The sequence below is a fragment of the Bombus fervidus genome, chromosome 1, assembly GCF_041682495.2.
Source record: "Bombus fervidus isolate BK054 chromosome 1, iyBomFerv1, whole genome shotgun sequence".
NCBI classification, from domain to species: Eukaryota; Metazoa; Arthropoda; class Insecta; order Hymenoptera; family Apidae; genus Bombus; species Bombus fervidus.
Genome location: NC_091517.1, coordinates 7,337,987 through 7,361,419, shown reverse-complemented (window position 1 = coordinate 7,361,419; position 23,433 = coordinate 7,337,987). Strand labels below are relative to the sequence as shown.

Genomic DNA, 23,433 nt, shown 5'->3' with positions numbered 1-23,433 from the left:
AGTCAGATGATTTGATTAATATTCGTGCGCGCGAGCGCGTTTACGGAAATCGTGGAACAGCTGATTTATATCCCTGTGTCCGGATACAGCACGCAATTTCGCTTCAGAAGAGCTTACCATCGTGCCATTAACGATATTCGGGTCACGCGACTTCTTGCCGTCGCATCACGTCGGCATTGTCATCGTAATCGTCTCACGGCGATGATCTGGCGATATTGTAGTTTTGATTTTCAAACCGAAAATCGTACGTTTTTCATCGATTACGATAAGAACAAGAACGATAACAAACAAGATATTTTGAGCAAGTCCGTTTGAAGATCACACGAGAAAAATATAATTTTTGTGGATTAATTGGTAAAAATAATAGCATAGTAACTAAATAATAATAATTAAATAATTGATAAAAATACATTTTTCTCAAAGTCTAAAAAAAGTCGATTCTGAATGGGATAAAATGAGAAAACTAGAAATATATGCTATTAGCAAGTTATCAAGTAATGGAAAATCAAAAGTAATTAATTTACGAGCTGAAAGTAAAAGTAATTATATGTTCATTAAGTGTACGTATAGTATTTAATTGTTGCCCGACAATTTCATTTCCGTAAGTACATATTAGGTCGAAAAATAGGTGGAACGATCGATTATTTTCATTGTACGTTGCATAATGCCGTTAATTGCAAATGCACCCGCGAAACGAATCGCTAACATGTGTTCATGAGAGAGCGTGCACCACATTTTATCGGCCACCCAAAATTCTGCAGTAAATAATTCTAGCACCAATGAAACCGATGAAATAAAATTTGTAGCGCGATGATAATGTACAATGTACAGAACGCCATTCCAGTAAATATTTTAAATTTCATAAAAAGGATTATGCTACAGCCAAAAATGACTTACTTTCGTTTAAAAACCATTCTTTTATTTATAGCGCGAAGCTACAATTTTTTTTTTTTTTTTTTATCTATATCGTGTTGATATTTGTGTAATATTTTTATATAACTGTACAAAAATGATAGCGTATATTTTTTTAAATTTTTATTAAATTTGTGTAATACTTTTATATGACCGTGAAAAAAATAGATAACGCATATTTTTCTAAATTTTTATTAAAATATCAAAATCAAGCATTTTCGTCCATTTTTCTTTTTGCATTATATGATTAGACTTTCGAAACCTGTCTATAATCTTACATGCCCTCGTTGAGTTACGCTATTCTCACGGTTTTCAAGAATTCAGTCGCTACAGAATGGAGGAATTTGAAGACCTTTGAGTTTTAACATGCACGGAAAGTTCTTTCGTCCAGACGTAACAAAATTGGAGGGTGAAATATTATGTTCTTGTTATAAATGTATTTCTCATAAATCTTCAATAATTTTTGCTACTAGTAATTAATTAATTAATTATCTTTATTGTTTTTATAAATATTATATAGCACTGTGTAAAATAGCATTTAATCTAATTTATTTTGCTTTTTGCATTTTCAGGTAAATGTAAAAAGATAATTAGTAACAGTAAAATTAGTTAATAATAGTGATAATACTAAAAATAATGTATCTTAACTTGCAAGTAATATTGCACATAATTTGACATAATTTTTTATATAAAATAGCAAAGCAAAGACTGGGAAATGAAACGTAAAAAATTTCAAGAAATATCCTCGCTTCCTTTTTTCTCTTTATTTCCCTATATATTTTATGGGACATTCTGGACAAACTAATTTACAATGGCAGTACATTCCTCTAAGTGCAATAACAGTAGCAAGAAGTTAATATCCTACGCGTTCATAAGCTGGAACTGATCTCACCTTTGATAACGAAACTATTATCTGTTCCTAGCATCTGTAGCGAGTAGTACAGAGTTAACTACATCTGAAAATCTTCTAAAGTACTAAAATACACTAAAATAACAAAATACAAACATTAAAAATAATCCAAATTGCAATTTTTTAACAAACATTAGAATTTATTATATTACACTCCATCAACATTCGCTCAAAAGTTTGGAGCACCCTTTGCTTTTTGACTGTTACAAACCTTTTTGTATATCTCTTTGAGAAATAAGAATACATAATCAGAGTTATAAAAAAATAAATAATGCAATACTATGAATAAAGTTTCTTTTTAAAAACATTGTTGAAATTATCGTTTATCTTTTAGCGAATATTTCGTTTCACTTGTTCAATCGTCGAAAGTGAAAATCTTTCTGAAACATTAAAAGCTGAAGTTTCTTTGATATTTCACTTTGTTTTTCGAACTTTGTAAATATAAGTCGTACTCGTATTTCACGATAGAAACAACGAAACAGGATGAAAGGTAGAGAAACAATGGAGAAACGAAACATTGATGGCCGTATCTGGCGAGAATAAATCAGTAAAAGAAGGATTTAGGTATCTGCTTGAATTACGGGCGCCAGTGGTTAATCTGATATCGATCGACGTTTAATGATTTACAATCAGAAAAAAACAAGTCATCGAACGACGGAACGTGCTTTTTTCGTTTGTTTATATGTTCGTTTTCGACGAGTCGTTCCGATACGAAATCGACGTTTTGACAAATGATGAGCCATTTTACATTTATGACAAAAATCTTAACAAATCGCTGTTGGATTGCTGCAAAGACAGTAATTATTTAACGACGACGATTTATACAAACTATCGAGATTTGTATGTGTAAACTTTATTCAGGTAAAAGCGATTAAATTCTCATAAATCTTGGGTACAATGGTAATTGACTTCTTTTTATAAAGTTTTGCTAAGTATATTTCTGTTTTTGTACTCTGGAAAATGAAACAATCTTAAATATTTAAAAATATAGGCAATATCGTTGTACTTACAGTAAAATATTTCTATACGTTTTCGCTTTATTTTATTTAAGAGTAAACGTTTTCCGTTTTCAGCTTATTGAAGAACATAATAGGTGGAATACTTAGCAAATATTTTATAGAAGCTGTTAATGTTTCGCCAATTTCTGTTAACTGTACCCTGGTAATATTAAGCAATTGCAAAGCTTTAAGAATTTATATGTTATAATTAAATATAATCACTTAAATAGTAATAATAATATCGGTATACATATTGTAATATATTGAAATTTGAAATTACATTGAATCTAATTAATGAGGTTTAGATGATAAATTATTAGTAAACTCTATGATAAACTTTCGAAAAATGAACCACTTTTCGAGAAAGGAAGAAATTAGCTTTAATTTAATTCGAGATAATTAGTTGGGTAAAATACATAAAAGTGATTATCAAACTTTGAAATAATATTAATTTCACTGAAACTTAAAATCTCATTTGCACTTCTCGAAGTACTTAAAATGATCTGTTGGGATAACTATGCATCAGTAAAATATGGCAGTCTTATGTATCATCTTCCAAATATCCAAATAATTTTTTGAAAACTTACAAAATTAAATTTATCATTTCATAACGATTAAATTTCTTGAAATCTACAACGAGTTCGAAGCAGATCTTCAACATTGACACTCATCCACGTTCCAATCCGATTACATCGCGTCTCACTGTGACATGGTAATCACCATATGAAACGCATTGGGTCATCTGAGAAAGAATTCCAGTAGCTTGATCTCGCGACGATAAACATTCCGTTCTACTTATTCGCAACCACACGATAAGCAACGCTTGCTTGTATATACACGTATACACAAGACACTTGTAGTTAAGCGAACACTAGAAACTGTCTGAAGCTTGACGAGACAATACAATATTCACTTCCTCCTGCAGCAATTGGCCGTTCATATCGCTCTACGTTACGATGACTATCAATGAGTTAGTTTATTATCACGTTGCTCGTTTGTCGATCAATAGATTTGCTAATGATCTGTCCGTAAGTGCTCAGCTGAAAATTTGATCAGCAATTTCCAACACGTATTTATTCTCTATCTTGTTTTTAGGTACTATTTTAATTTCGTGTGTACGATATAATATAATAATAAAGAGATTTATTAAAATTTATTAAAAATAGAATAAAATAAAAGTCGAATAAATATAATTTAATATAATAACAAAGAAATTTCTTAACATTTCTATTCTATTTTAAAAGAAAAAACGCAAAAGGTATATTGTCTTATAAAGGAAAATTACGTAGAATGTGTCAGATACGCTGAAAATTCAGAAGCACCGATTTACATACGTAAATTTCGCTAGAGCTCGTAGTAGCGCCCTAAAAGCGTCGGCGGATAAGTGTCCTTGACTGCTCAGATTTATTGTCCTGCCTTATGCTTCATTCTTTTTACCTCTTTCTTTTCAACAAATTTAAATACTCACCTTCCATCTGGTTAAGATTAAGGTTGTCTTCCGGATTCAGATCAAGGTGGAGAGTTAGGTTTAGGAAGGTCATCGGATGTTAAAATTAATTAAATCAATTGTTCGAATGGTTCTTTATTTTTCGACGTCTCCAGTGAGCTCAATTTGTGAATGTACTCACTGCAGCAACCTCGTTGAAATTACAAGCCCAATTTAATAAGTAAATTAGTGACATTTCTTCGAAGTTCGTCGTTTCGCCATTTTTGTGTGACGACTGCAGCTACCTAATCACAACAACTTCTTGGCACAACCTCTTTTTTGTTAAAAATCTATTCTACAATTAGACATTATGATTAAAAAGAAATTGTTTGTATTTTCAAACTAGAATAAATGATTCATATTTTTATGGACTAAGCAACACGATATTTTTATTATCATTTCTTATACAAAGTAACAAATACAGAAATAACAAGAAAAATAGAACTCTGTCTATACGAACCTATCGGCGGACAAGTTGGATCATATAACAAGGTCGTTTACATAATAGGAGTCCGTCTGTTTTTCCTCACCACCTATGACTTTTCGTTAAGATAATAGTTCAGTTCATGTTCATATAAGAGAATACCACGATACATTTACATTTAAATACATAATAAAGTTGCAAACTTGTACCGACTGCGGAGTATGCTCCACTGTTTACATCTTATTGTTAAACATTCATATAAGTAGATTGATACTCGACGCTAGTTCCAGATAATAGTGGATCAGCCAGAATTCAATTAATCAGACACTATTAAAATTTCATTCGTATAAACGGAGTTCACATAAAGTTTCATTGTGTTGAAATAGTTCGATTAACTGTATCTTAACGTGGAAATGTGGTAGAGTGGGGGAAGCTCCGTGAACTGCGACCTTGACTCGGCTAATACCGACTCAGGCTATAGACCAACTGAGACTAACCCAGATAATTTTGTTCACAGATCGACACGCGAGACAATATCAGCTTCAGCAGTTGCGCGAGCAACAGCAGCGGCATTCTTCGAGGACTGACCACGTAGTATCTTCACCAACGACTCATTATGGCAGAGGCCGTGTCGAGACGAGAATATTGCCTCGGCGTAAATGTTGCATATAAGAAGATCGATTGTTTGCCAACGAAACACGCAATAACCGAAAGTAATTTAACTGTTAAAGAACGGCCGGTCTGCGGCTCGCACATAAATTATGTCAAGAGTTCCTCTCACCGAAGGAGTAAAGCAGGAAGGCAGAAAAGGTAGAGAAGGCTACTAGTTCGTTCCTCGCTTTAATTAAGTCTAATTTAAAGTCGGTTGATTTCGCGAGGCGCACGACCGATCTGCCACTTCCATTCAGTGGATCGACGGTGTTCCAATGAGTATTTCCTTTCCTCGCCAAACGAATCTTGAGTGAACGGTGATCTTTGGCTTTTAACCCTTCGCACCGATAGATTGCGTTGTAGCAAGAAGTTAAAAGTAGACGTTTGTACTTGAAACGGATCAAATTTAAGGAGATTGAAGGATTGAATGGTATTGATTAGATAATAGTATTCTCTTGTTCTTTCTCTTTAATTTTCTTTATTTGTATTTTCCTGAAGTACGGTAGAATTTTATTTAACTGAATCCAGGTACTTTGTATCTTAGTACCATAAAGATAATATTTATGTTCTATACCATGGACGTAACGTTTTCATATCATGACATAATATCAGTTGCCCTGATGCTTCCTTGATTCATCAATGAAATTAAAGTATTATACTTATAATATCTATTTAATGAATTCTTACTTGTTTCTTGCAAATTTGATATTCAGTATTGTAGTTTGAACTAATTTCGTGAAAAATCGTCTATTAGCTTTAGTTTACAAAGTCTCTTTCAATAGACTTTTATTCTCATTTTAAACAACTGTGTTTTTAACTGAGGATATTTAAGAAATTCTACATTCAAAAAAGAGAAAAGGCGGACTTACTTTAATTTCCATTATATTTTTTTAAGGGAATATTCTTCACGAGCTACTTGAAATTAGTCCTGCACCGAATTATACTGTTAACCTACTTCTCAAACAACTTCAAATTTAATTAAAATTTATAATATCTTATTCGTTGTACTGCAAAAATGTTTCAGAAGATATTTTCGAACGACTAAAACCGGTTATTCTTTCCCAAGTGTTTTCAACAAAATTCCCATTCTTCTGTTTTTTAATTACGACATATAATATCCTGCTCATTTATTTTTAATGCCATTGTTATTTTATTCCACTTCTCTTTTTTAATCAGTTTAATCTCACGAACTGAAGGGTTAATCCGGAAAGATCACGAATCTCAAAGTATCGTACGAACAATGCATCGGTCTAGATTCTACACGGTATATTCGTAAATCTACACGCTGCACGTAGATTTATTACGACTACATAATTATTTTGAAATAATTACTGCCATCCAGCACTGCCTTTTACAAATTGTAATTAATAAGTTCTTAAAGCCAGGAAAAAGAAAGAGAATGAGCTCAGTAGAGGAATTTCAGAGGTGTTTCTTTTTCACTATGTCTTTTTTTTTAATCTTTCTTTCTTGTTCTTTGTAATATACATATATATACATACATGTATTCGATACATAAATTTTATACATTTATTTTATCGTAATGTCGTTAGGATTACGTTACTCTTTAACAATGATATGCGAGTGGCGTGGAGGGATATCAATAAATAATAAACGAAACTTCGCATACATTAAATCGTTACCTTGTGTTCTTTCTTTTTTATCCTTTTTTTTTTTCTCAATTACAATACTTAAATGTAACGCAATCTAGTTTTCCCCTTAGTGTGTTGTTAACTTCCGTTCCATCGACGTCGTCGATCACGGAGCAATCGTATCCTCGTTTGGAAAAGAGACAAAAAGTGCGCATATCGAACGCGAACCGCAGTTTCGATTGCCGTGGAGAGGAACATTTGGTGCAGTGCTACTCGATGATTTATTGATTTCGCTGCAGAGAGGTAATAGGCGTATTTTTTCTGTTTTTCCTCGTTTTGAAGAAGAAGAAGAGAGGTATTTTTTACAACTATATTGACTTAACGATCAAAGAGCGTTTTTTATACCAATGTGTTTTACAACTTTGTTAATTTTGTAACAGAAAAGTGTTTTGTAACTTTACCGATTTAGTAAGTTTCGAGATAAATTTTATAAATTAATGCTCTTAACACTGTCACTTTTCTATACTTTCCAATTTTGGAGTTGATCAATGTGGCTTGTGAGTGGTTCATTTCTGGCAAATTTATCGAGATATACGTTTAATGGGCGTATAACTCGACAATAGACATGGTCTAATGCGATCAATATCCTTAATGATAGCCAATTATTCCATCAACCATACACAGCGTTGTTCACCACCTTTTATGGACAGTATGTACTTACATTACAATTAGAAAGGGATTGCACCACAGAAGTAGCGTCATCCAGAAACACCGTGATCACGTCATTGGTGAAGTAGCGCGATATGTATGCGAGGTGTGAAACACAATTGAAATACTTGCAGCAAGAAGATAGATGGGGATATCTTTATTAATGGATGTGAAACTGGTAATTGAAACATAGGTTCTGTAGGAAGATTATTAAAGACTTCTTTATTGGTGGGCTGAAGGTTTAAACGTTTCATTTGGTATACTTGCTTATCGATTACTGACCGAAATAATTATTGTTGTTGTATATATTTCGTTACGGTAGTTGTACGGTAAATTCATATGTACAAGGTATTTTGTAAATGACGACACAATCAGATATGAAATGATTTTACGTAAAAAATTATGTCGAAGATGTGGAATAAAATTTATTCATATGACGTTTCGCTTTTCAGAAAAGATTTCGAGTTTTAAATCTTGATAATATATTTCCCTCTTTTTTTTTTTTTTTTTTTTTAGAACTTCCCTTAATTATATCATCAGTTACAAAATATTTTGTATAATATATGTGATGAAGAAGAATCGAAAAAATCGATTATTTCGAAAAAATAAGAAAAATAGGCGTATAAAAACAAGAACAGACAGCGTAAAATACCGACGAACAATAAGTAAAGACATCGGTGCACCGATATTAACCACCTCTTGAGATATATACACTCTCGCCACTCAGTATGCCGGTTTTCGTTCTTAATAGCCTATTGTCTAACGGCGCGGTTGTGAAGTATTCAGTACCTTCGCGACAATGTTATTCAGGAAAACAGGAATCTGGCGATGACAGAAGCATCGTCTGGAACTACACCGTATATACGATGGTTATACATTAATATACGTAAATCTGGTTCACGTGAACGTGAAAGCGTAGCGTGCACCAAGGGATTACCTGCTCGTGACGTAGATACATGAAAATTTCCTCGTAAAATATTTAGGATATACTGCAAAATATTGCACGGCTATACTCACTGTTACCGATTAATTTTGGATAGTCTGTTGAAATCCAATATACAAGATACTTTATCCAAATGTCCGAGGTAGGAAACGTTACGGTTTGAAAATGTTCTAGATGAAGATTAGGGAAAAGATCTCATAAGGCAAAATTAAAAGACCTCGAATAGTAAGTTTTTTGGTGGATGAGTCATTTTTATACGCGGTGCAGACAATGTACCGCTGTAATGAAATCCAATTATCCTAATTATATTGATAAAATTTGAAACAAATCTGAAAATATACGTATATAGAAATTATTTTGAAGAAATGAAAGGCCAAAATTTTATTTCTTATAAAATATTCTTCTAAACCCAAATATCATTTTATCGATTATCTATTCCATTCTCCCATCCTATTTGTTATTATTGAATTTATTAAAATGTCCTACATATTATGAAGAAACTTATATATATATATAGTATATACATCACATAAATGTACGAATAATGTACATAGGTGTAAAAAGTTTTTCTACATAATTATATTTATATATCTAATAATATCTTATATTAATTTTCATTGTTTATTTTGTCACGCTAAATAAAAATTTTGAGGCGAGCTGTTTCTCTTGGAATAAGTTAAAATATAGTAGTAATAATATTATAGTATAATAAAATTTAGTTATGAGAAAGTAAATATATTTATAAAGAAAATATATTTTGTTAGGCTCCGTGATCATCGACGATTGTTCATGATGGAAACAAAAGAAAAAAGATCTTCTAACTGTTTTCTCCTGACTCGTTTTTTTATTTCGTTCTAAAAATTACGGCTTCGAACGCAGTCAGCGCTTATCGATATAATTGAAGGTATCACAAACTTTTGATGACCTCTAATTACATTTACCATATATTGTCCCTATGCTTATTAATTAGTTAAAGTGATTTAATCAATAATCTCGATTATTATACTCCTCGTTCCATGCTTTGATCGAGGTTCAACAGGGTGATTTAACCCTCAAAGTGGAACATCGTGATGGTATGTAGGTAATTGAAGCGTTTGAATATTTTATACTTTATAAAGAGAGTTGAATTCAAATTTGAAAGTTTTCATAAAGTTAATTTCGAACAGATTTTGGAGACGGTGGAATACTTTTTACATTTAGTAATTTAACGTACTTGTCTTAATGCGTGATTTACATATTCTTTAGTTTAAAAGACCTTAAAATATCATGTGATACTTTCCAAAATGTAAATCATTTACAAGTCATGTAACAATTTCTTTGGTGCCATAAACGTTATGAATTTACATATTTTTTCGATTAACCTACTTTCATTTTAATCGAATTTGTAAAATACAATATGCATGTATATTGCTTCCCAAAAACTTGAAATTGCTATAACATGAAAATTATGTTTGTATCAAATCTCCATTTACTTTATTACACGATGTAATGTTCTAGATTTATGTGTCATCAAACATATCTAAATTTTTTCAGTAAGAAAATTTTTGTAATGAGATTGTAAAAAGATCAAGGTTATATAATTTTTTCCAAAAATGTCCAACATGCTTCTGTCAAAATGCCAGGATATTCCAATTTAAGAATTAATCACCTTCTTCCAAAACTTCTTCCCATTCTCACGAAATCATCATTCTTCATACTAAATTTGAAATTTCTCTACCCAGCTACCAAATAGTCTCTTTTCTCGCACGTTCTTACATCATTAAGATCGACGTCGCCGACATTTGATCGCTTGGAATTCATTACTCACGCGTGAACATCACATGTAACACGCTAACCTCGCTCCAATCGATGATACTGTTCGTCGAGCACAAATGACACGGTGTACACGAAAAGATCTGACCATTCAATTTTTCACGTTTCCAACTAATCGATAGTTCGAACGCGCCTTCCACCTGCCTCGTAAGGGTACCGAGGTACGAAAGATTAATATCACGTCGATTTTTAATGACGATTTCATAATACGTTTCCTGGAAATCGTTTATGCACGGATCTCGAACAGTGATTACGTGGAACTGTTCGAGTTAAAGGAGCACTCTCATCTAAACGACTCTCTTTAAGTAAACTCTGGCACATTTACCTCTTTTTATTAATTCCGTTAATATTTTTAATCTTGTCATGGCCGAAAGCATAAAGATCAAACAAATAAATTTCATAAAAAGGTAGTAGGTTCTTTTATTTATCATATGGATTTTAAATATAACAAAATAAAGCTATAATTCAACCAAGATCACCTATTATCGATTTGTCTGAAAGAAAAAGATAAGTTCGAATTTGGGTGCCAGTCACTTTAAAAAGATACGTCAAAAAGGTTTTGAAGCAACTATAGTCTTTAAATTTTCAGAAATAGTAGGAATTTCTCCTTTGTAGTTTACACATACACTTTCATATAGTCCCAATTATGTACAAAAAATAGGAAATCGAATTTTCGGTTTTTCTGTACTAAAATAGCCCTTTAAATGCAAGTACTTGCACGTAGTTTACGTGCGTACTATTTTATCATACTCTCTACGATTTCTTTGACGATTACAAGCCTCGAGCGCTCCTTTTTATAAAGGCCCGTTGCAAATCAAAGGTAAAATGAGTTTTATAATAATAAATGTCCTTAGTCATTGAAAAAGAAGAAAGAGAACATACGTGTATACACAGCAACGATAACATTCCATGTTTTGCTGTATGTGAAAGAAGTCGAGGAATTTTGAAATATATAACGAGCTTGTTTCGAGAGAAACATTTCGCTATTCATAATGTTGAATAGTAGACGCAAATTGTAATATTACAAGAAATTTTATATCTAATATAATCTTGAAGAGATATTTATAAATTAATTATTAATTAATTATATTCAGAATAAAGTATAACTACTTACATTTTATAACATACTTTTCATGAAGTACGGTGATAAAAAACAATATCATACATTTAATATAAATTCTTTTGATTATATACGATAAGAGCATAACATAAACATAAGGAATGTTTTTTGATAAATTTTTCGTTTAATAATCTAGGAGTATACTTTATACAATAATTATCCCCTATTATATATCGGTAACAATTAATTAGCGAAAGAATAAATAATTCGATTAACGTAATAAATAGTGGTAAATTCCAAACAAACAATATATAGTATAACATCTTTTAGCTTGGCAATGTGCTTATCGCTGATTGCACGGATAACAATCGCGTTATTTATTTCGAACTCATGACTGTAAAATCAACAAAATGTAGCACTAGGTGCTTTTACTCTGATAAATTCTTACAGATATTGGAAACAATGTATTATTATAAAATGTATCGGATGTAAAATAAAATTGGGATTTTACAACATATAAGAAAAGATCACTATCGATATATGAATTCATTTTTAATTTGTAATTTCTAATCTTTTATTTTATTTTAAATTTCCAAATTTTCCATTTTCATTGTTAATGATTTCTCATTTTAATCATACAGCACGTAGGTTTACGTATTTGTTGATCGTTATTTTATTAATTACGGCGCAATACTATAGTATTAAATTATTCTGTTAACAGTTAATAACTATTGAAAGTATAATATTAATTTATAAAAAAATATATAACATGTAATTTATATAACAATTTGTGATAAAGTAGTGCATACTACGTGAACAACATATCAGAAAAAGATCGTACAAACAAATAGCGATGCAAATACGAATCCCCTCGACGTCTTTGCAACAATAAAATTAAATATCATGGTATTCGAAAAAGATAACGAAAAATCACAATTATATTCTTTTACGGTCGTTTAACAGAAACTATACGTACTAATGGAAAATATGGGTTTTAAAGAATTGTAGAAACATATTTGTGACATTGAATTAAACAATATTAATCCTGGAAAACTGAGTGCTTTTAAAAATGAAAATATTAAAAGTCATATGCAGAGTGTAATTAATAATTACAAATATTTAAAAAAATGAAAAATTTAAATTACACGTAATCACAATCTGCATGGAACAAAAATATTTTGTAAATCAGTAAAAAGAATGAATAACTTATTGTCCGATAAAGTACTTAAATGAAAAACGAATGTATTATGAAGTTACGAATAAAATATAAATATGCAATCCCATAGCAAAATATTATTGATCAAACGTAATAATACGAAATTGACTAAAAATATTTACGTTATACGAATATAAAATGTTCTTAAAACAAAAGAGAAAGTAAGGATCGCTTAACAGAACACACATTTTTATTTATGCTATTAGTATTAAGAAACGGAAGTGAACAAAATAGATATATACTTAATATTAATACAATAATTTTATTTAATTTTTCACATCAAAATCTCAATGTTTTTCTCAGTTTTACAATAAATTTATAATATTATTGCGTTTGATCAAAACCATTCTGTCAGGGATCGTAGTTGATTGAAAACTAGAAACGAAACAAGATGCGAACCATAACGTTCAAAAATATTCCAACCGAAACGTAACGCGCGGCCGCGGGAACTGATTAAAAGACGTTTCGTTTTATCCGTTAATCGCGGTTCTCGGTCCAATAGAACGCATAATTCGCGCACACTCGATTCGACGGGCTTTGACGTAACCTGGGAACTTTGCAATTTCCATAAATCCGTTTCGTTTTCCGATCGGCGTGCGAGCAACCAGCCGAAGGCCGCCCTTTAACACATACACTCTCTCTCTCTTTCTCTCTCTCTCTCTCTCTCTTTCTGTTGAACGGGATTAAAACTATCGTTGTTCCGGCTTGTCAGCTGCAAGCCGCGTGAAAACACACTCGACGAAGCGTCCAATTTCAAAATTAATCGCGACCGGCTTCGTTTAACCGGCACGGACATTGTCCGTCCCTGGCGAAATTTTAATCGACGATCGACGATTAACACGGAAACTCCGCGTGAGGGTGAAACGGGGAGAGGTGGAGGGTCAACTCGAGTTTCGTTGTATGCGGATCGAACCTCGTTTCGTTCGACAAATTCGCGATCGTTGTCCCGTGAAAAGAAACGAACGTAAAATCGTCGCGTCCGCTGCAATGCGTGTTTCGACCAGGTCCTGGTAATCGGCGAAACTCGTTCGACCAACGACAACGCACGCTCGATTCCAGATTTGCATAGAACTCCCGATAGATTTCCCTACTCTTTGCCGTCTACGGATCTACGGATCGCGGATAAATCGCTCTTTGTTCCGCTCTTGGCTGTACTTCCGAAAGGCACCGATAACCGATCGGGATGAAATTTGGTAGATAACACGGGGTGAGATATTAGATCTGAAATATAAAATCCTAGCTTTCAGAAATTAGACGTTTGGAAGATATATATCCTTATATGTAATAGATCTTCGCTGCTATAGGTGCAATGTTGGGTAATCAGTATAACGATGTAAGCATGAATGACGAATAAATATATCATTAAAGTAAAAAATGCTCAATAGGTGAAAGGAAAAACGACCAGTCTCTTTTGAGAAGAGATGTCGGTATATGTTTGGCTTGGAATTGAGTGTTTTTGTGGCGAAAACTCTGTCACTAGATCAATTACAGTGGCTACAAAAACTATTGGCATATCACTGTATTTATTACAACACTTACGTACTAATTAGTTAGTGCAAATATATTAAATTTCGTATCATTTACTTTCATATGACCATAAAAATTTGATGTTATGAAAGTAAGATGTGGAAATTGATAAAAAACGCTTTATTGGCAAATAAGGATACGTGCTAATACTTTTTGTACACATAATTTCTCGGAGTTAGGATTTTATATTTCAGATTTACTATCTCGTTCAATAATACCTGCCAAATTTCATCACGATTAACCATCGGTGCCATTCGAAATAATATCCCCGCTCTTTCCTTCTTCTTTTCCCTTTTGTCCTTGGTTTATCGCGTATGCCGGTCACGCAACCATCACTTGTAATTTTGTTCGAACCGACAAGTAGCAGCGAGGAGAGTGGCTTGCGTATTTCCTCGAATTTCTAGATCTCCTAGATGGTGTGTCGATCGTGATCGTAATCGTGATCGTGGTATGTAATAAGTGAATCGAGCCTCCTGGTGGAGGTCGAAGGATTGATCTAGGGCCTAGATTCTACGATTTGCTGCAGGGTACACCGTGTGCGGGCCACGATAGATCGGAACGTGAAAGAAACGCGAAAAAGAAAAGACGAGAGTGCGATGGGGAAACCTGTGGATCGTTCCGAACCGTGAAAAGTCAATCGTGATGATCGACGAGACATCTTACTCGAATGGAATACCTCGATTACTACATGTTACGCGTGTATATATGTGGTGATAATTACAAAAATGAGGTACATTCACTGTTGTTGTTAAGGATTCACTTGTTTAAATGTAGGTTATAGCACGTATATGTATATGTATACATAAAGTATTTCGTACAAAAATCTCAAAGTAAAAATCCCATTCTTCGGGAGATTAAGAAATGATCTGGAATTTATTATTATTAATATACTGTAATAAAAGTAACAACGTAAATGTTATACCATTTAGAATATCAAATAAGAAAAAGAATAATAATCACCAATTTTCTACGGATGAATTTGAACTAAATGAAGTTTAACAGATTAATTAAATACAAATTATAGAACATACGTATACATAAAGTATTTCGTACAAAAATCTCAAGGCAAATTTCCACTTTTTACGTAATTAAGAAATGACTTTAATTCTATTATTAATGATATACTAGAATAAAAATAACAACGAATAAATTATACGACTTAGAATATCAAACAATAAGTATAATAATTATCAATGTCCCGAAAATGAATTTGAAACAACAAACTAAATAAAGTTTAAGGGAATAATACCCATTATATTGTTTTTTGAATTATCATCAGCAAATGTAAAGTACGAGCAAGCGTAAAAGCTCTTTTCCAAGCTCAGTGCAAAAAGATAAGAGAGAAACATTTCTCGAAACATTCTCCAAAATTAAATTATCTTTGAATTCCATTCAAAAGGACGATTTCCAACAAGCCCTTTTCAGTATTCAAACCAAGAGATTTCCATCTCCGTGTACACGCACTCGCGTGTGTATCATGGAGTACCACGAGAAGATATCCGTGTCTCATCCGCGTTTAACCTTCCGGATAAAACGGAATCCATTACGCACGCGGAGGGAACGTTGCACGAGTCCAGAGCATTTCCATTTATATTACCTTATCGTTATTCTTCCGGTCCGCTACCTTTGCCCCCCTTTCACCTGGATTCCTTTTTCTCCGTCGTTCCTCCTCCTCCTTCCTCGTTCTCGCGCTCACTTGATTGCTAGAGAATTCGCGACTCACTCCTGACGTAGGACCACGGTGAACACGCACTTGCTTGACCAACCTGCTTCATCGCTCGCCTCGTACTCTACTCTATGACCACCGACGTCGAAACGCCGGCCTGGACTCTGAAATGACAAAAATTTGCGTCGAATGATAAGTATCGTATAGCAGAAAGTCGTAGATAATTTATGTTACGATACAATTAATAAAATGGATAAAGAAGTACGGGGTAGTTTGTAATTTATGGTACAAATAGAGAAAAATAAGAATAATTAAATTTCATTGGAGATCTCATTTTCGAGAAATTCGAATTTCAAAATTTGACTAGTACTTATACGTATTTATATGTTAAAAATGGATTTTATCAAAACTTGTCACCTTTAAAGTTCTGGGATAAGTGCCGTGTGGTCTCTCACAGTCCGCTTACCAAAAGGGGATCAATCCCTTCCCCACTTCGTGGCCAGATCCTTTCCACAAAGTCTCTATTCTTTGGTAATACGACATCAGATCGCTTGCCACCCATAAACTATCTCACGCGTCTTTTAAACACTCATATCACTGACACTTTATAGCTAGCCGACTTCGAGTCTTGACTGATTCCTCGACTTACACATAAATTATCGTAAGGCTAAATAGCGGCGTACTATCCTAATCATTGTATTGACACGATGGTCCGTTTTCGCTAACATATATTAGCCCTTGCTTTCCTAATCTGTGGAATCTAGCACAGATTATAATGTTACCTAAACCAGGCAAAAACCCACACCAAACTGCATCTTACAGACCAATATCACTACTTCCTGTGTTTTCCAAAATACTAGAAAAAATATACGAACGCCTAAAACCAACGATAGAGAAAGAACAATTAATACCAGATCACCAATTTGGATTCAGAAACAAACACTCCACGATAGAGCAAATGCACAGCCTCGTCAACGAAATTTTACTAGCGATAGAAAAGAAACGATACTGTACAACTCTCTTCGTGGACATTGAAAAAGCATTTGACAAAGTGAACCATGAAAGCCTCTTACAAACAATCAAAAAACACTTCCCGGAAGAAATTCACTACTTACTCAAATCATACCTAAGCAACAGAACCTTTGTAGTAAAAATACAGGATGTATATTCTGAAGTAAAACACATCAAGGCAGGGGTACCGCAGGGAAGTGTCTTAGGACTAATATTATACATATTATACACGGCCGATATATCAACAACTACCAACAGCAAAATACTGACATTCGCGGACGACACGGCTGTACTAGTCAGGCACACTAATTCAGAAACAGCAGTCACATTACTACAAGAGCACATCACAAAAATGAAAAAATGGCTACAAGATAAATAAATAAAAGCAAACCCTAGTAAATGCAGTCATATTATATTTGAACTAAGAAAACGGAAACCACCAAATATCCAATTGAATGGCATGCACATAGCACAAACAAGGCAAGTTGAATACCTAGGACTCCTAGACACATAACTTACATGGAAACAACATACTAAATCAATTATAGACAAAATACGGATAAAAAGAAGACAGATGTACTGGCTAACTAATCGAAACTCAGCATAGAAAATAAACTAAAAATCTATAAAACGATAATAAAACCAATTTGGACGTACGGAATACCACTATGGGAACAGCAGCAATGAGCCACATAAATAAATTAGAGTTGCTACAATCGAAGATACTGAGAATAATAGTCAACGCGTCGTGGTATGTCAGAAACGAGAATATACGCAAAGACTTAAAAATACCAACGGTCAAAGGAGAAATCGGCAGGTACGCAGAAAAATACAAGGAAAGAACGGCAACATATCCAAACCAGCTGACTGCTGAGGCGAGCAAAACTCTCATAGAAAGAAAACTAAAAAGAAAACACCCCATTAAACTCACTAAAGAAATAAAATAGTCAAGCTCGAAGATGGTATCCATGGCTGGGGGTAACCATCCACATGTTATTTAGCAATTAAGCTAGAAAAATTTACCGAATGTCCAGCTGAACAAATTGTAAAGTACAAATTAAATAATTAAGAAAAAGAAAGATATCTAAAGAAGTTTGCAAAGGGAACGTTTGGAAGAAGCAACAGAAAAGATTTCTTTTAAAGAAGCTCATTGGCCTGAACATAACACATATGTAATAGCACAGTAGCATAATTACCACGCCAGTATCCTATCGTAATAGCATCCTATTAAGGTGTTTTGGAGATTCCAACTTCCTAAATTGAAAGTTTCGTAGGATCCGATGAAACTTGTTGAATGGGAATGGTATCACGCAAAAGTGGTTTGGATGTTATTGCCGAGTTTAGTGAAGTTTGTACAGCAGGAAATTGAAATGTGACGAGTATTGTTTTAAATGTACAGTAGTTGCATGTGCGTTTCTCCATACGAAAAGCAAATATTTTTCAATATCTTAGTATTTTGCATCGTAAAATAAAGGCAATTCTTATATATTGTACAGTAATTTATTTAGTTTGGTAGATAATTGAAATGACTTTTCATTAAATAGATAGAAAATAAATCCAGAAAGCCCCATATACAAATAATCACTAAAATAAATAAAAAATTACTGACATAAATCAATTTTGTACATCAATGCAAAATACAGAACGTCAATAAAATATTTTCAGAATAAACTCAGAATTTTTTTAAATACTTTTACCTCTTCCCCATGGAGATATGAAATTTACATTAAAATTGAAAATAGAAACGTATATATATCATCTTTTGTAAAAAATTTGAAAAAATTTCATTTCAAATAAACTCCAAATAAATCATTATTTATTTGAATAAACATTGTTATTTTTTATCTATCTTCTCCAAGATTAATTCATGAAATCGTAGTCTAGGAAATATAAATAAAACATTTATAACTTACCTTCATAGGAGCGGTATATTCCTAACAACAAATTGTTCAACATTTTTCTGGATCCCGTTGTACGTACAATGTACATACATATATTCAAATGTTTCTTTGGCAAAGTTTACTTTTAAAACTCCTGGTAATATTTAAAATTATTAGAAATTTTAAACAATCTTAAATATAAAGACTATAGGAGAAGAAGCTACATCTACTTTTTTGATTTTTAAATTTAATCCTGGAACTAAATGCGTGTTCTTTCATCTTCTTCATAATTTTAAAAATATTGCTTCTTGCAATATTAAGATATTGTTTATCTTAACAGTTATACTGTATTACTTTGCCTTTTGTAAAACTCCATCAACTATGAGTATCTTTAGACTTAATAGACTTTAGCTATTTTATATTAAAATATTCCTCTTTAGTCATAAAGTGACATTAAAATAACAGATAAAAAACAACAGAAATATATTTATGTGCTTACATATTCAATAACGTCTTTCACAGTACTTTCACAGAAAAATATTTAATTCTCTAAAAAGGATAAAGGTACATTTTTGAATATTTTTGTAGCACTACGTGCTGTCATTTGCTTTCATTTCAACTACGGTTTAATTCAATTGGATCTGCCTTGAAGCACGTCAAGAGGTTTAGAATGCACGTAAAAGGGTAAAGAGCAACCAGTATTTATAAGGCAGCGTCATATTCTCCGTACAATGTAGCCGTGAGACATAGCCATCACGAACTAGTTTGTAAACAAAATTGTTACTCGATATTTGCATGGAAACATAGGTCGTTCTCCGTGCAAACTTCGCACGGTTTAAATCCTCGACAAACTTTCTGCAGTTTGCACGAGTAATTTGAACTGATACACCGGACCGAATCGACATCGACCATAACGGTCATGATTTTGTGTAATACCATAATGAAAATTGAGATTCGTTCGACGAATATCTCGTTTGCGCTATTATCTATTCATTTCCAATTTCTCTAAATCCTTTTTTCGCGTTTTATTTCATACAAATTTCTGTAAATATATTTTTGCAAACTTCGTCTGCTTTCAATTCAATAATAATATCATTCAAAATCATTTACTAAAACTGCATTATATGCATCTTAACAAATTTCTGTTCTTTACAATTTGCTGTAATATTTGTTCTTTTTGTCCCGTTGAATCTCTGTTATCATTATTTAAGCAAATGAAAATGTATTTTTTCACGGTTAATACTCACTATGACCTATTTTGAACAAATTAAAACACGCAGAATTAGAAATTTAAATACTACGTATTCAACTTTCCAGTAGTAGACAGTGTGTACGAATAAACAATTCATTAAACAGTACAACTAATTTATGTGATGTAACATTAATTTACATACAAAGTTAAATAACTAACGTATCGATATGAATTATTCAAAGAGAACAATAGATAAGAAAGGACAAACGTACGATATTCTTCTTTTAATGAAATTTCCTTAGAAATTCCTGTATGTCGGCGGAAGTACAGAAACGGTGCTTTCTACAGCAAGAAACCCTTCGCCGTAATTTCGCTGGAGAAGAGTATTTCAGAACCGAGATTTCTGTTTGCACACCCGACTCGTTGGCCTTACTTTTTTCTAATGTTTCTTCTTTCCTCTTGAATTGTCTTTCTTATGTAAATTTTCCCTCCAAATGATATTACGAAATTAAGATAACCCGTACTTTGTAGACGGTGTGACTTAAACTTGAATTATACCAATACGATATCAACGTTGTGAAAGGAATATGAAAATGAGCTAAAAAAAGATGAATTGCGCTGAAATTTATGAAAACATAAAAGAAAGAAAGATTATCAGAATCATTTACAGTAACTTTTTACATTTATAAAATTGTCTATTTGCCTCCCTTCTTTTTCTCTTTTTACCCTGTGCAGTAGTAAATTCAAAATTAATTTATATTTAATTATAATTTACAATTATTAAACAAAAGCATTTCTAGCACATTTATTCGAAATTAATGCCGATCGTCGAAAGGTTTCAGGAACTATGGAATTTTTTATAACGTATCGTGCATAGAGGCAGATATATGCAAAATTAATAAATGCCGCGTGGAATCGTCACATAGATCGAGATTCATGCGATTGCCAAACACGAGAAACCTTTTACGCCATTACAAGGTAGATTGGGACGAAATAAATAAAATCAGAAATCGATAAATAGAACGTTATTAATATACGATCTAGTCTTGCATCATATAAACTGCATCTCAGAACTTCAAATTATCCAAGATTTTTTACATCTTCGAATCTAGTTGTGAAAGTAAAAGAAAATAAACATCTATTTATCGCTATCAATTATAAAACGTACAAATTAATCTTCCATTCTTCATCGGCGATCAAATGAGAAAACGGAAAAAGAAATAAATTACTGTACAAGTGTTACGTGTTATGGGCATTACGCTTCTCCATCAATAGACTCGCATAAGCAGTGTATAAAGTCCAAAGTCTATAGAGAACTCATAGTTTCCTCTCCAACAGGCGTTGGTCGTTAAGAACGTGACACACATTCAACAATCGCAATATAATCGAACTTCGTTAAGAAATTAAGTGCTTTATAATTAATACTGACCTCGTTGCTCCTAATCCGGGTCACCTTCACATTGTCCGTAAAAATTGGTTCGGTCCACGTGATTGCCGTCCCATTTCTTCCAGTGACCTCTATGTCGTTCGGACAGTCTTTAACTTTTGGCGCTTCACCGCCTGAAATGCGATAAAATCCAATCAAAGGACCTTTTCTTCGTTCAGAGACAGAAGACTCGGTTGAAGTGAGTTATAAAACAGAAAGGAATAGTGGGATACAGGCGTGGACGACGTGATTTTTCGAAATGTTAAAGTTCAAATCCTTACGCTTCCCTCTATGATTATGGAAAATATACAGTGGCTCACAAAAGCCTTATAAACCTCCTATGCGTACAAGGTGGTCCGTAATTCATGGTACAAATAGAATCAGAGAGATTTTATGATTCAAAGTAAGACAAAAATCAAGAACAACAAAATTGCGTTGGAGACTTCGTTTTTTTGTTCATGTTACACAACATGGAGATATTGTTCGTTTTTAATATCGTGGATATTACAAGAAATGTTCAATAATGGTGCTGTAGTTTGAGCATTAAATTAATTTACATCTACTATTGGGTTAGTAGCTCTCACGACAGTTTGAATTAAGTTATTTAATTTCAAATATACTTCATTTTCATTCGAATTTTGTATTTTACTTGACTAGATCGTACAACATTCATTGAATAAAAAATACAAAGAAATACGAACGAGTTGTTTAAAAAGTCGAAAAGGAAACAAAAGGAAAAATCGATCTTAGTTAAAGTTGCACAGTTTGAAAGCAAATAATCACTTCGTTACATATCTTAAATGGCAGCACTTACAAGTAACGCAAAGTTCAATTACGAAACTTCATCTTGTTTCAATTAAGCGAGAGCATTTACCGAACGTTTAACAGAATAACAGTCTTTAACGATTATTATAGGGTACATTAGTATTACGTGAGGAGTTCTCCAATGTCGACAAGTTAATATTCTGAATATTCCTTTCGTTCTTCCCTCCATTCCTCCCTTTTCTTCCTGACACCATTTGCCAAAATTTCCATCAAAATTGTAATTTTTCATCAGTAGACTGCGGTTCTAAACTATAAAACTATTTTCTATATTTAGAAAAATATAAAAACACGTGCAAGTTATAAGCAAATTTCGAAAATAACTTATTCGATACAAACCAGTTGGGATGAAAAGAAGCTTATAAATAAATTTTTCGAATCGTAAAGAGTTAATAACCGTGTACCAAACAAAACACAGCTGCACTTCATTAGTGTAGCGTGCAAGCTGCCCAGAACTATCATGGCGTTGTGCGAGTAACGAATTGCTCCGTGTTGGTAGCAACTTCTACAGTTTTAAAATCAATACTTGTTACAAGGACTTCATTAATAATCTCTATGGCTATCGCATAGCGATTACATTATTAAAATTTTCACCAAAGGAATTACTACAAATATCTGTTTAGAGTGAATCGCCATGCTTTAAAGTTTCATCTTTATCAACGCTGAACATGCACTCCGCTTCTGACCAATAAATCACGGGCTATGATTAAAAACTCTTTCCATGGTCGAGAGAGAAACTGACTCCTCGACGAGTGGAAACTTCATCCGGTTGCGTTTAATTAATTCTGGTAAATTAGTTTCCGTGGAGGGTGCTGCGTCGGGATCGTTGTGCGTTACTTTGTGGAAAGTTTGCGTATTTCATTGACGAAACGATCGGTTACGAACGTCGCATATGGAAGTTCGATAGTTGTATGGAAAAGAAGCTGATAATGCATGCAAGTATTGTGCACGGTAATAGAATTTTGTGAAGTTAGTAAAATGTGAAGAAAATTTGGAACCCGTGAAGTGAATTTGGAGGAGAACCCGAGAGAGAATATCAGACACGTAAAGTGAATTTGAAAGAGGACGATAGGTGTGTGAATGGTGAATACTTGGTATAGAATGTTAAAAATTTGAAAGAAGCATGTTTGGGACCATATGGAGAGGATATGTTATTGTGGCTACAAAAAGTATTTGAACATACCCTTATTTACCAATAAA

General features: G+C 32.9%; 2 protein-coding genes across 4 annotated transcripts in view; one reads left to right on the top strand and one right to left on the bottom strand.

Moving 5' to 3' along the window:
* LOC139987960 (uncharacterized) overlaps nt 1-5,980 on the top strand; it is a 204,657-nt gene extending 198,677 nt beyond the window's left edge. Inside the window, exon 21 of the mRNA XM_072004809.1 lies at nt 5,248-5,980. Coding sequence (XP_071860910.1) covers nt 5,248-5,402 — 155 coding nt within the window. The 3' untranslated portion in view covers nt 5,403-5,980. The remainder of the gene's footprint in view (nt 1-5,247) is intronic.
* Nucleotides 5,981-10,160: 4,180 nt separating this feature from the next.
* Nucleotides 10,161-23,433, bottom strand: part of LOC139988044 (uncharacterized) — a 76,906-nt gene continuing 63,633 nt past the window's right edge. For all 3 annotated transcript variants that reach the window (XM_072004971.1, XM_072004988.1, XM_072004980.1), the window contains 2 exons: nt 21,415-21,545; nt 10,161-16,066 (listed from right to left, as the gene is read on the bottom strand). In XM_072004971.1, coding sequence (XP_071861072.1) covers nt 15,956-16,066; nt 21,415-21,545 — 242 coding nt within the window. In that variant the 3' untranslated portion in view covers nt 10,161-15,955. The remainder of the gene's footprint in view (nt 16,067-21,414; nt 21,546-23,433) is intronic.